General features: G+C 36.2%; 2 protein-coding genes across 2 annotated transcripts; both read right to left on the bottom strand.

Annotated features, from left to right (window-relative positions):
• Positions 1–2,137: 2,137 nt before the first annotated feature.
• Positions 2,138–4,561, bottom strand: LOC115885912. The gene has a single exon (XM_030904941.1). It carries the CDS (start codon positions 4,559–4,561, stop codon positions 2,138–2,140), a length of 2,424 nt encoding a protein of 807 aa, XP_030760801.1.
• A 382-nt stretch (positions 4,562–4,943) lies between these two features.
• On the bottom strand, positions 4,944–5,687 carry LOC115885911. Its single transcript, XM_030904939.1, has one exon. The coding sequence runs from the start codon at positions 5,685–5,687 to the stop codon at positions 4,944–4,946; it is 744 nt and encodes a 247-aa protein (XP_030760799.1).
• Between the last annotated feature and the right edge of the window lie 9,722 nt (positions 5,688–15,409).

The raw sequence follows: 15,409 nt of genomic DNA, 5'->3' as shown, positions 1-15,409 counted from the left end.
CTAATAGGGCTGCTCATTCAGTCAAAAGTGTCCGCCAGGTGCATGCGAAAACTACTCGCTTTGTGACGTCATTGTAGCCCTTGTCATTGTTATTAGTCCTTATCCGGCAACCAATAATACACACACGTGCATTATTGGTTACCGAATGCAAAACGTTCATTATTTAGTTTATTTATTTAAACACCTTATATGTATGCAGTATAGAAAATTAACTGTATAAATCATATTAAATACTCGGATAATGCATTTTTAAGAACAGCAGTTCCCAGCATCACCTTTTGTATGCATTCTTTTTAGAGTACTTCCATATTTTGCTTTAAAATAATTAATAAACAAAATCGTGGGCACTTAGTATGCACTTTGTCACAATCCACTACACAAAATGAACGTATTTATACACTCTATAGCTCTAAAAACTTTAAAGACACCTTTTTCACATTTAAAATTGACAAAATAATTAACTCAAAATTTCTCAGCTGTTATATTTATAAGTTTACCATAGGCAACTAATAATACACACTATTATGACAAGGCCACGAAGGCTTTGACAAGGGCTACAATGACGTCACAACTGTCAGCTGAAGCGCGGGAAGAGGCGAACGTACGTCTTATGAGGATGAGCAATCCTAGTTAGTTTACCGTTCTTGAGTGTGGCTCCCACTTATAGAGGCGCCACCTACATATTTTTTAACTGTTTTGAAGAGTAATAACTTTTCGTCCGTCCCTGTATTACACTACTGAGTAAAAAATATATGCTTGTGCCTTTTTTTAAAGAATCGCTTTTTTTAAAGAGCTACCATTCTGGAGATATTTGGATTCTTAATAATCAATACATGTCATCAACGGCAAAAATTAAAGATTTTCACTAGAAAGATATTTGACTGAACTAATCATTGTTAATAGTTCTTCTCGTCATTTTTATGTAAGAGATATCTTGATAAAAATTACAACAAATAACTATTATAGAGATGTTCGGATTTAAAATAATCAATGCATGTCAATTTTCTAATTGGCAAAAATTTTAGGAAATTTATGGTAACATGGTTTCGGTAGAACCTTTGGCATCAACTCAAATTTCGAGAAAATTACACAGATATTATTTAGATTTTAAAACACTTCTGTTCTGAACCTTTGGTATCAGAACGTTTCGAAAATTATTAATTTACTGAAATATCTATCTAGTGAACATGTTTAATTTTTGTCATTGATGGCATGTATTGATTATTAAGAATCTAAATATCTTGAGAACGATTGCTCGCAGCGATTTTTACCTAGAGATATTTTTTACGTAAAATAAGACGTAAATATATACAGGGTGTCCCTGAAATAAGTACAAGTAATTTAAGGGGTGGTAGATCTCGATAAAAGAAACATATTTTCTCTTTATCGTTTTTCAAATAAGTCCATAATAAGGGAGTTATTTTACTTTGAAAATTTCAAAAAAAGTTATTTTTTGCTAAATTTTTGAAAACCACTGGATATTTTCTGGATTTTATTTCTTGTAAATTTAATCTAATACCTGTTACCATATTATCAAGAAATTATATTTTTTAATTAAAAACTAAAAAAATTTTTAAAAAAATTTTCAAAAAATTTTGAATTTTATTTTTTTTTTCGTGAAAAAAAAACTCATAGGCGTGTTTATGGGGTTGGACTATACTACCCGTTAAAATACTTGCACTTATTTCTTGGACACACTGTATATTTCTACTCAGTAATGTAATACAGGTGTTTGGTGACGAACTTCACCGGTATTTTCTCTTGTTGACTAATGATACTGAATAAAACTAACTTTCTAAATATGGACTGTATTTACTAATTGAGGAACTTGTACATTCAACATGGACGCTTAGCTCGGCGGCTGGTGTCGATTCGTATCTCGTAGGAATATAGTGCGCGCGTCAACTGTTCCAACGTTGCCACTGTTGCCACGTATTTTTAAATCCGACCATAACCGCCGGCCTTGAAAGATTAACTTTCAAAACATAAACTACTACAACTAATGGTTTTACAAACAACATATCAATTAACACTAGATATGTAAACATCTTAAATATTGTATAAAAAATATATATAGCTAAATTGAGGCTAACAATGATAAGATAATTAATTAAGCCTCTGTTGGTTCGCACTAAGCCTATGAGATGGTTTTAGAAGGGTCGACCTCGATTGGAAGAGCGCATAACTTTTGTACCGACCTCTTTATCACTGCGGTACTAGTACGCACACTAACAACTCGCACTAATCCATCCTGTCCTGGGTGAAGCTCGACGATCCGTCCAAGCTTCCAATTCAGCGGTGCGGCGTTTTCTTCCCTCAGAATGACCATAGTGCCCACTTCCAAGTTCTGACAGGACTTCTTCCACTTCATACGTTGCTGTAGAACCGCCAGATACTCTGATGACCACCTCGACCAAAACTGCTGGTACATCTTTTGAATCAAATGGTATTGATCTAGACGATTTGACAACTCTTCTTTCACACATCGTTGTGGGAGTGCGTTTAATGCGTCTCCGATGAGGAAATGACCAGGCGTAAGAGCAAGGAAGTCATTTGGATTAGAGGATAGAGGGGTTAGGGGTCGGGAATTTAGAACCGCCTCTATCTGTGTAAGCACGGTGCTCATGTCTTCAAAAGTTAAAATTGTATTACCTATAACCCGCGCTATATGATGTTTTGCTGATTTAATAGCGGATTCCCAGAGACCTCCGTGATGAGGTGATCGAGGAGGAATATACCGCCAGTCAATGTGGGATTGCTGACAAAATTTATAAAATTCTTTATCTTGTCCCACGGATTTTAAAAAGTTTTCTACTTTTTTCAGCTCGTTATTCGCCCCAACAAAATTAGTTGCATTGTCGGAATACATTCGAGTACATATACCTCGTCTTGACACAAACCTTTTTAGACAATTTAAAAATGAACTACTGCTTAAATCGCCTGCGAGCTCTATATGCACTGCCTTGGTCGACAAGCATACGAATAAGCACATATAACTCTTTATAATAGCGCGATTTCGTAGTTTACCGTCTTTTAGATTGAACGGACCTGCAAAATCGACGCCTGAAACTAGAAAAGGTCTACTAGACCTTACTCGGTCTTCTGGCAGATCAGCCATTTTTTGCTTAATACTGCCAGGCTTGACTCGAAAGCAGGTTACGCATCTCGCTAACATACTTCGAACCACACGTCTTCCGTTTATCGGCCAGTAACGCTGTCGTAAAGAGGCTAAAATTAGTTGTGGCCCTGCGTGTAATTGTTTGTGATGCTGATCTAATACTATCAGTCTAGTCAATGGATGTCTTTGAGGTAAAAGTATGGGAAATTTGACATCGTACGTTTCATTGGAATTGCGAAGTCTCCCACCCACGCGCAAAATACCCGCTGCATCGATAAAGGGATCAAGTGACCTAAGAGTACTTTGTTTTGGTAAATCGTTAGATCTATGTATAGCTAGTATTTCGTCTTTGAACTCTTGGGCTTGCATAACCTTTATCAAAGCTAACAATGCTTCGTCAAATTCTGTATTTGATATGTCACCAAAATTCCTGTTACCTACCGTACACCTGGAGTTTTTACTAAATCTAAAGCATAATGCTACAATCCGAACTAATTTATATAATGAAGAATACCGTGTAAAAATTTCAGAATCGATAAGTACGCTGGTAAAAGTAAACTTAACATTTCGTTGTTCAGGAATAGAACTTGTATACATATTATGCTCAGTTTTTGGCCATTTGTCTAGATTATCTCTAAGCCATGGAGGTCCTAACCACCACAAATCTAAGTTTTTAAGCAATATAGGTTGTGTGCCTCTCGATATGATGTCAGCTGGATTGTCGGCAGATTCAACGTGTTTCCAATAATAACCTGTAGTGAGTTCTTGTATCTCTGCGACTCTATTAGCCACGAAAACCTTCCACCTACTTGGCTGTTCCGCAATCCACCCCAGCACAATTGTAGAGTCTGTCCACAAATATATATCATCAGGACTTATATCTAACGCAGCAATAACCTTTTTTGTTAAACGAGCTAATATCACAGCTCCGCATAGTTCCAAACGCGGTAAACTAATCTGCTTTATCGGAGCTACACGAGACTTGGCACAAATCAGACGTACTAGAATGTTACCAGCTGCATTAATGGAACGAAGATACAAACAGGCACCATAAGCTTGCTCACTGGCATCAGAAAACCCATGAATCTCAAATCTAACAGCATCTAATATTGCAATTTGCCTGGGAATCCTGATTTCATTAAGACATGCAAATTGCTTATAAAATTCATTCCATGTTGTAGCCAAATCTATCGGAATTGTTTCGTCCCAAGCTAATTTCAACTGCCAAAGTCTTTGTAGCAAAATCTTTGTTCTTATGATGACAGGACTCAGTAAGCCTAACGGATCAAATATTTGTGATGTTATCGACAATATCACACGCTTTGTTACATCAGCATAATTCCTAAATCGTTTCTCCACTACATATTGCAACGCATCAGAATTTGCTCTCCAAAATATTCCCAATGTTTTATTGCATTCATTGTCTGCTATAATATACCCCATATTATCTGCTTTTTCAAAGAAGATAATAATATATTTTCAGGAAGACCATCCAGTACTTCTCTATAGTTGGAAGACCATTTTCGTAATGGAAACCCGTATTTACTAAGTTCTTCATAAATGCATTTTGCTATCTCTATAGCCTTTTCAACTGACTCTACACTTAAGATTAAGTCATCTACATAAAACTGTTTTCTTATTATCTTGCTTATCTCTGGTAATCTATCTTCAATATCTAAGGCAATCTGCACGAGGCATCTAGTCGCTAAAAAGGCCGCAGGTGCAGTACCATACGTTAATGTATTTAGTCTATAATGTTCAAGCTCTGAATCAGAATCCGCGCGCCACAATATTCTTTGTAAGTCACGCTGCTGAACATCAACATTCACCTGTCGGTACATTTTTTTGTAATATCTGCTGTCAATACTACACTATGTTGTCGAAATCTAATCAAGATATCAAACAGATCATCTTGAATACATGGCCCAACCATCAATACATCATTTAATGAAAAATTGCTAGAGGTTTTTGAACTAGCATCAAACACCACACGTAGCTTTGTAGTAGTACTACCTTCATTTATGACACCGTGATGTGGTAAATAGCATATATTATTTAGAGAATCATTCTGAATCTCAATTTTACTCATGTGTCCCAAATCGATATATTCTTGAATAAATGCTGAATATTCTTCTTTGAGGACTGCATTTTTCGCAAACTTCTTCTCTAAAGAGTAAAATCTACTTTTAGCATTTTCTAAAGAATTAACTAACTTGCTGCTATTATCTTTCAGCGGCAAAGTTACACAAAATCTACCAGAACAGTCCCGAGTGACTCTTTCTACAAAGTGTTGCTCGCAATCTGATTCCTCTTTTGAATAATGCGATGCTGTGGCTACTTCCTCGATATGCCAAAATTTCTCCAATTGTTCTTGTACATCTTGAGAGGCTAACAAATGAAACGACTGAGCAGCTGTGCTTGATTTATCATGAACTAAACGTCCTGATATGATCCAACCGAAAACGCTTTTTTGTAACAGCGGTTTCCCCATACCTAACCTAATTTGCCCTACACAGAGTAAGTTAAAAAATAAGTCAGCCCCTATTAAAACATCTATTTTTGCCGACATGTTAAACTCTGGGTCCGCTAATTTTAAATTAGACGGTATATTTATAGCTGACGCCTCAAAAGATTGTACCGGAATATTATATGTGATATTTTTTAGAACCAGAAAAGACAGAGTTGCTGTAAAGTTATTATAACATGATTTGATGATAGATTCTGTTTGACTGTCGATTTTGGTAAGCATTTGATTAACTCCTGAAATAGGTATATCTATTGTATTTGTCTTTAATTTTAGTTTTCTTACCAACTCACTAGAAATAAAATTCATTTGAGAGCCACTGTCTTAACAACGCTCTGCACTTTACATAGTTATCTTTATTATCTTTTACGTAAATAAGCGCAGTAGACAAAATAGTTTGACTAGCCTCTTTTGGATTACTGTAAGAAGTTGCAGCTACGAACTGCTCCTCTGTTGCTTCCACCCCGTCTACACACGCATGTACCGTGTCCGCTTCTTCCGGTTTGTTTTTCTCCCTGACTCTATATCTTTATTCACTAACCGTCCGTTCCCAAAATTTTGATTTATTTGCTTTTCTAGATGTAATAAGCTATTATGCCGACCCCGACACCTTTTACAACCACTTGCCCGACATTCGCTCGCTGTATGACTAGATCGTAAACAATTGAAACAGAGTTTAAGTTTTTTAATTTCCCTGAGTCTCTCCGAAACCGAAAGTGCTAACAATTTTTGACAAAAGTATACAAAGTGTGATCCCTTGCAAAACTCGCACTTTACATTGGATCCTCCTACTGCCGCGTAAGCCCCACGAGAATTTTGACTACCGCTATAACCTTGTTTCCTTTGTATTACTCTCAACAGTTTCTAAAATATGACATTTATTGTTTAAAAAATTAATAAAATTAGATAGTTGTGGAACACCTTTAAAATCTGATATGCTTTTTTGTTCCCATTCCTTTTTTGTTTCTATATCTAATTTCTTGCTCATTAGAAAAATAAGCAATCTATCCCATGTGTCTACCGGTTCTCCTAATGTTTTCAGGGCCCGATGTGCTTTTCAATAGAATCACTTAAATTTCTTAGTAACTGGGAAGATTCCCTACTTACAATCGGCATATCCACCAGGGCTTTAATATGGTTCTTAATAATTACAGGTTTATTTTGAAATCGTTTTTTCAATAAGTCTAAAGCTACTTCGTAGTTGTCATTTGTTATTTCCAGACAATCCAAAATTTTTCTGGCCTCGCCTTCCAGGCAATCCAATAAGTAATAAAATTTTTGTATGTTATCCAAACATGGATTATTGTGAACTAGCGTCTGAAAACCCTCAAAAACTGCAACCACTTCTCAAAATCACCCCTAAATTTAGGTAAACCTAAGCTCGGCAGCTTAGCCCCCGCCCACTATGAACGAGTTGTTATCTATCCCACTACTACCCTGACTATTTTGGATTAATGACGGATTAGTTAAACTCTGATTGTGCTCTGCCTTTAATTGATATTGCGAAATGTGCCCCTTGGCCGTAGCCAACAACGAATAGAATTGTGATTCGAAGCTTTCATACTCAAGTTGCCATCTGCTTCAGAGTCAAGAATTTCTATTTCTATTTGAATTTCTTCAAATCGGTCCAACAATTGGCTCTATTTTTTCGGTACGGACTTGAAGCTCCTTTATTTGGCTCAAATTAAACGTGTCTACGAATTCTGCAAACCGATTTAAGGTTTCTTTTATTCTATTCCGCCTAACGACCAATTTTGCTAGTTCCGAATTTCTATCTTCCGAGCTTTGACTCATCTTAACACGCTTACGTCTCAATATAGAACTATCTAAAAAACTATCTATCTATTAGAAACTCGATGACTAAAATGTTTTATTCTATAAATTAGAACGTCGATGGTTGTGACGTACCATCGAAAGTTGCCGACAAAGGATAATGTTTTTCTATTAACGATACTGCTCGAAAGTTTCTTATTTACAAATTAAAATGTCTACAATCCCCACTAACTGTAGGTACGCACTTAATAATCTTTAATTTCTATTTATTTTTTTTACTGGTCTAAATTTCAAAATATGTCTAATATAATAAATATCTATAACACTAGTCTGCGATTTTTATGAAACCAACTACTTACACAAATGAGAGATACTATAAGGAGAAATAGGACATTAACTATAATGGAACAAAGGACGGAGACTTACCAAGAAAGCAACGCCGGCCATGCAGCTCTAACAACTCTCATATGAAACACTGGCTTTTTCTCCACTATCCGGCTCGAAGGACCATTATGTTTGGTGACGAACTTCACCGGTATTTTCTCTTGTTGACTAATGATACTGAATAAAACTAACTTTCTAAATATGGACTGTATTTACTAATTGAGGAACTTGTACATTCAACATGGACGCTTTTGAATCTAGGGGTCAAGCACTACTTGAATGAGGAAAAAATCACTTGCAGAAGTGTTTACACGGTTCAAGTGACGTTCAAGTTACTTGATTCAAGTAAACTTGAATCAAGTAACTTGACCAATGTAAACCCCGCTTTAGCTCGGCGGCTGGTGTCGATTCGTATCTCGTAGGAATATAGTGCGCGCGTCAACTGTTCCAACGTTGCCACTGTTGCCACGTATTTTTAAATCCGACCAACAGGAAAGGACGAAACGTTATTACTCTTCAAAACAGTATAAAACATGTAGGTGGCGCCCCATACAAGTAGGAGTTAATTTGACATCGAAATCAAATTTCTCATTTAAAAAAAAACAGATACTAATTTTCATCCAAATATCAACATTAATTCAAGAATTATTTGGAAAAAATCGAAATATAAATGAAACTTCAACACCCTGTATCTCCGAAACGAAGCATTTTAGGACATTAGTTTATAGGAATTTTTTTACTTATTTTTATGTGCAGAATATGCTGCCGAAGCTTCCAGAATACAGTTCGGACCACCCTGTATAATAATGATTTGTTTGGTTGGTTCTTTGTCTAGTTATATTTTTTCAGAAATACCGGATCTTCCAAAATATCCTTTCTATGTAGTTTTTCATAAATTTCTAATTAATTCAAACATGCTGATTTTTTGCGATATAGGTATCTTTTTCCCTGTTTTTTAATCAACAAAATTAAGATAATACCCCATTTCTTCCAAGGATATACGGATTGCTACGTTAATTGAATAGTGACTGGTGTATAGAACTATAGTTTGGACAAATAAATAAATAATATATTTTTCAGTGTAGAATTGGGAATGTGCATTCGCAGAAAATGTCTAGTCAGTAACGCTATACATGTCAATTACCATTTGATTTAAGCAGATTATTTTCGTTCGCAGAATCTGCTTTCCTGTATAACTTATTTTTTAATAAAACTATTTTGAATGTCAAAAGTACCTACTTGTTGTACGTAGATAGAGTAGAATATAGTAACTTTTCCTACTTAATATAGAGTAGTTCTTCTCGCGTAACTTTTTCCGATATTTGGTATACCGATCTGGTCATCAAAACTGCGTGGTCTGGATTTTAACGTGTAAGACAATGATGTCGACACCCATACTGCCACGGTACGTACTATGTACTTACCTGGTACGTAATGTTGGGACGAACGTCAGGTCTCTGGTATGAACAAGTACGTACAGGTATGTACTATGTACGTACTAGAGACGTACATTTTCCAACGCTTTGTACGTCCCTGGGATGTGGTAAAGTACGTACTATGTACGTCGCATGTACGTACATTCCAGGTACGTACATTTTATGTTTTGTTCCGGACCAAAACTGCATGTAAAATGATCGTACAATGTACGTACTATGGACGTACATTTTTCAACGACGGACGTATACGACCTAGAAATTTAATTAGAAATAATTCAATGGAAGTCAGCTTAAAATATTTATTAATATAAAAACTCAGGTACAGGGTCATCCCTTATGTCTTGATACAACCGTGAGTCTGGCTTCGGTCCGGCAACTATATCCTTAGCCCACTCTGTCTTTTATTGGATGTTGATAGATATTTCATTTTTTTTTATTCTCGAACTGCTTCTAACTAAAAAATACAAAAAGAAAACTAAGTATTCAAATATATAATTCTTGCCTCTGTTTTGAAAAAATTGAATGAGCCGATTCTCAATCATTCGAGGTTGTGACTGTGCTAGGTAAAATAATCACATTAGATGTGGCAGTGTCATGTAATTCATCTGATGATTCCCCACTTTAAGATAAACAACAACACGTTATTTCGAGGGTTATCTGTTTCAGTTTCCCTAATGTTAAGATGTGGCAGAGAATCTTCAGACTGTAAATCAAGAACTGAAACATCTGATGTGCTATATTGATCATTACAAGATTGAAGATGCCTGATTATGTGAAGCAGGCGTCTATTTTAATTAGGGTATGGAGCCTTTCTCTCTTGAAGAGCTCTTTCAAACCGCTTAATTTGAACATTTGCCCTTTTGTAATATTTGCTAGAAGTATCTTTGCGCCACATTATATATTATTATACTTTAACTTACCTTGAAACAACGAGCAACGAAGGCAACGACAAAGGAAAACAACTCGAAAGCCGAACAACCTACGGCCACCATGACACCCACTCACACAACACAATCGAAAACCGGATCGGAGTAGGTGCGCACTCAGTGTATTGTTGTTTTTATTTTTTAACGTTGGTTAATAAAAGATGGAAATGCACTGAGTTCGCACGTGCGCACTAGCTCTACCAATCGAAAACGCCATTAGAAAACGCCCGACTTCCGATTCCGATAAGACTCGAATGTGAACGAATAACTTAGCGGGAAATTTAAACATAGGACTGCACAATTTTCCTGTTAGGTTTGATTGCATAATATATAATACATTTTTAACCCATCAGATTCCTTCAAAGGCTGTCATGCATTATGGTCATTGGATAATTTAGGAAATCGTTTTTTATAGCGGTCCGGTTAGATTTATTAATAAAAGGAGTAGAGGTAGGTTAGAGTGACTTGAATTAACGTTAGCCTAGAAATGATCCACTGATCCAGTCTTCAGTCCATTCATTATTATTAGTTATATCTGACCAAAATAATCCAGTCATGATATTAAAATTAAATAACATTTTGTAATGCGTTGTCAAAAATTTTCAAGATACGTCCGTAGTACGTACACGCATGTACGTCCCTAATTGTCTCGGGACGTACCGACGTAAAATAGACAAAATATACGTCCCTGGGACGAAGTGTGCTGTATGGGCAGCTTAATGGAAAATCAAATTTATTAAAAAGAGATAAAAGTTGGGTTGATACATTTCTTCTATACAGTATTGTCGAATTTTGCATCAAAATTTCAAACCGCACAAGTAGGTGTTTACGAAAAATGTTGCATCTGGGGTTGGAACTTTATTTTTCACAATTAGTTACTTATTTTACTTCTCCATCAAAAGGCAAGAGAGGGAGCGAGAACCTTTCACCTCTTATCCGGCAGGGAGAGAAAAAATCACTGGAAGGCAAGCAGGGACGTTTCACCAGCTATTGCCGCTATTGCTGAACAAGTGATAATGGCGGTGCTGCCAAAGGATTTCGCAGAGGTTGCTCTGACCACCGACCAGCAAACGTCTCTAGAAACGGCTATACCGGAAGAAGTAGTGGCGATCGGATCGCAACACCACGATCTACAAAATGTGGTTCAGCTGCGTTTTGCGGGGATACACTTTCGGATTCTTGAGATAAACAATCTATAATCCTCATAGATTGTTTATCTCAAGCATCGGCGAATTGATTGGTGGAAATCGCACCTAAGCTTAAAAATTGGCAAGGGCCGGAACTGGTTGCAGTGAAGGGAGAAAACATTCCTAAAGGGGCGGTCATCACGGTCTTTCTGCCGAGGAGCAAGAGGGAAGACACCACCTACCTGCTGAGCCTCATTCAGGGTCAGAACTTCAATGTAAGGACTTGAGTTCAACTAGGCTAGTCACCAACTCGAGGAAGGAGGGTCCTCACAATAGGAATTGACCTCAAATCCAAGGAGGCAATAGAGAAAGAGGGACATTTCCTCTATTATAGATACGGGACAACGCCGGTATCAGGTCTAAGGAGAGACCAAGGTAAAGAGGTGGAGAAAATGGAGACAGATCCTCCAGCCTCCAACTCACGGGTACCTCAGCTGGAGGCAAGCTCCTCGACTGTGAAGGGCACGGAGGGCCAAACTCCAACCGTGGAAGGGTGTGTACCCTCGGAGTAAGAACTGTCAGAGGAGGATGGGAAATACCCTGTCCCCTCTACAACGGGGGTATGATGGGATATAGACTGTGTGATGACTCAAGGAAGGGGGTACAATAGATCTTTAAGGTCACAGTGATTAACCCCCCCTCTCACTCATCCTACATTCTACTCATTTAACTACAGCTGTAATAGATTCTTAAACAAAATTGTCTATCAGAAATGAGCATTATTGATTAGCTTAGATATATTACCTTCGTTTATTATTTTATTTCTCCTACGAACCGGCAACACTGTATGCCGCTTTTTATTGTATCTCTTTGTCTGTCAACCGGTCGTTTATATTTATCTCTGTCGCATGCATTAAAATACAGACCACACAGATGAAGCGACCAGGGCTAGTATGGTAATCTTTATCGCACAAACGAAATATGGATACAGATGTTTTATTTTCAAAATAGTAGTATAGTAAGTATAGTATTTAATATACTTTAAATCATATTTAACTTTTTTGTTATCTCATACTACTCAGTTAATTACATTACATTTTAGCTGCCTTTAAAAGAACAATTTTTTACTGAAAAACAACTATTCGTATAATAGCTACGATGATATTGGCAGAAGTTACGTGAGGAGAACCTTCTACCTTCTAAAAATAAATGCGACTTGTCTAATGACAAATTAATTTTATATCTCAGAGATATTATTAAAGAGTGAAAATACCTTGTTCGTATATTGGTAGATTGTTTTTTATATAAATATTTAAAGACACATATCTAGACAATAAATTTCAGAACTATATTAAATTGTAAATATGTTGATAGATATTAAGACATTTTTGTTGAATAGTTATCACAGTATATTCAGATAATATTCATACTTCCCTTTTCCTATACGTAATGCTTCTATAGCACATTTTTAATTAAGTATGTTCCTAATTTATTTGTACAAAGTGGTATTTTATTTTTGTGTACTGTAAAAGTTCCTTTGAATAAAGCCAAATTTAGTAAATATATGTTATTGTTACTTTATTTTCTTCTTCTTGAATCAACTAGTATGTACTACCCACATTTCTCAGAAATTAATTCCTTACAATGAGTCCTCTGGAATGTATGTATACTAATTAAATAAAAAGTGTCTAGCCCCAGCAGGTAACTATTAAGCTTGACCAGTCAGGTTGGTTAGCGTGGTTATTTGGAGGGTGTTAATTGATTTGTGTTTGGTCAAAAACTCTAAAGGTGCGTATTCATTATCCGCACGAACAAACGAACGAACGAACGAATGTTCGCTAGTGGTATGGACGGGGACCGCACGAGAAGACCGGAGGCATTTGTTGGCGAACGCCTTTGATGTACCGACTCGAAACGGATGGTCGAGCGAACGAACGAACGAACGGCCGCATGCGTTCGGTCCCCGTCTAAATATACCGCACTTTCATTCGTTCGTTCGTTCGTTTGGATAATGAATACGCACCTTAACGTGATTGGTCGGGCTTAATAGTTGCCTGCTGGAGCTAGACACAGGTATTAAATAAGCTTTAAGTTACATTATTGTAATACTTCTTTCTTAATTTTTATTTAGATTTAAAATATTTCTAACAGGCAGAGAACATTCGCCAAAAAATTTTACGACATATCTGATCAACAAAGACAGGAAGTCTAAAAAACATGGCCATTTCGTTCATAAAGTATCCAGGGAGTGCGGTGTTATATGAAAATAAATCAACAATTTCGATAATTTTTGCCAGGAATCTATATTATTTTACTTTAAATGCATTTTGTTTATGATTTGTTAAATATAGTAGTATTTTAATAATTAATACTAATTATAATATGCATCAATCGACTTAAAGGTATAAAATACATACAACATTGCCACTGGCTATTTCAATACCAGTTAATATTTCCACTATTTCTAAGGAGGACATAAAATTGAAGGTAGCACTAGCCAATAGGACAACGTTATGCGCATGGTTACAAAACGTGCGAGAAACTCCACCAATCAGGTTGGTTGAATCTGGGATGCTTTGATGAATTTTCTCAGCGTTGCCGACTTGACCGAAGCGAATGATATATTTGTGAAATATTTACGTTTATATTATTTTTTTTTATTTAATGGAGGAAATCAGTAAATTAAGTAAATACATATATAGGGTTCGGCGCAATAGTGCGTCGAGCAACTTGAGAATTTTGTTTAAGTATAAACCGACGTGTAAACCTAAAGTATGTACAGGGTGGACCATTTTGGTTGTTTCTATAGGGTATCTAGGAAACCGTGAGAAATATTCAAATTTTGATACTGCAGTCTCGGGTTCTTTTTTTGAAAAAATTACAATGGCGCAAACGGATCGTGGGTATCTTGATCGGTTTCGAAGCTACAGGGGGATTCTCAAATTTTGTACTTTTTGAAGAGATGTTCGATAGTTTGTTTATTTTAGCAACCACGGAAAAATGAATTATACATTCTAAAGGCACTTTTCTGTGTAGAATGCAGTGGCGTAGTCACACTTTTTTCGAAAAAAATATTTTTTGAGATATTAACTATACTTATGTTTTTTTTAAATAGAACCCTCTGTATATTTTTAGATTTTCTTATTCAGCTTGGCATGGGCTTCTCGAAAATATATAACACTCTATATTTATTTTCACTATTAACCTCAACATTTCAAATTTTTCTTAAAATGTCCACTTAGTAGATAGTTGGCCGCGCCGAGTAACAAAGTACACGGTTGTTATGGTGATCGGAACATACCTTTGATGGATGTGGGACATTTCATTTCAACAGATTGAAGTGTGTGTATTTTAAATAATAAAAAAATGAGTAAATTTGAAAATTTTGAGAAATATAATATGTTAGAATGTTATATTGAGTCTAACAAACATAAGCAAATGGCAGCTGATTCATATGTTGAGCGGTATCCAGAGCGCGAGCAACCCAGCCATTTTTAAAAGGTTAGAAGATAGTTTAATCAATTTTGGATCTTTTCAAAAACCGCATCCGAAAAATTATCAGAAAGAAGATGAAGAAAATCAACATATTAATGTCCTCGAAGCCGAATACAGGAATTAGCAATTAAATAAAATCGAACAATACGAAGCAAATAAAAAATATGGGTGACAGAAACAAAAGAACATATTTTAATATAAACTCAAGAGGTTACTTCAATCGGGCTTCGCAGTTAATATAAAAAAATGAAAACACAAAGACTACATTAAATGTTCAGACTGCTACCCATTATTATCTAGACAGAGTTGGTACCGTCTCCACACGCCGCAGCTAACATCATTTCAATAGCTCTACTTGATGTTGTTGGATCTAGTGTTACGGCTCTGAGGCATAGACTTAAAATAAAATATAGACTGAGCATCTCATTCATAAATAGCTGGAACATGCGGTCAGACACTGTCTTGTTATTGTTGTGTTATTGTTTTAGGTTATAACGAGTGCGACACGAGCGATAGATAGGTTGTCTCTGTCGTAACGGTCGTTCCCTGACGACTCTGCCGAGAAACACAACACTGTCTTTCGTTTCTCAAGTACACCTGAACTCTCCGTATCATAGCCGGGTAAT

The sequence above is a fragment of the Sitophilus oryzae genome, unplaced genomic scaffold (genome assembly GCF_002938485.1).
Source record: "Sitophilus oryzae breed Bouriz unplaced genomic scaffold, Soryzae_2.0 scaffold_465_pilon_pilon, whole genome shotgun sequence".
NCBI lineage: Eukaryota > Metazoa > Arthropoda > Insecta > Coleoptera > Curculionidae > Sitophilus > Sitophilus oryzae.
This window is presented reverse-complemented; position numbering and strand designations above follow the sequence as displayed.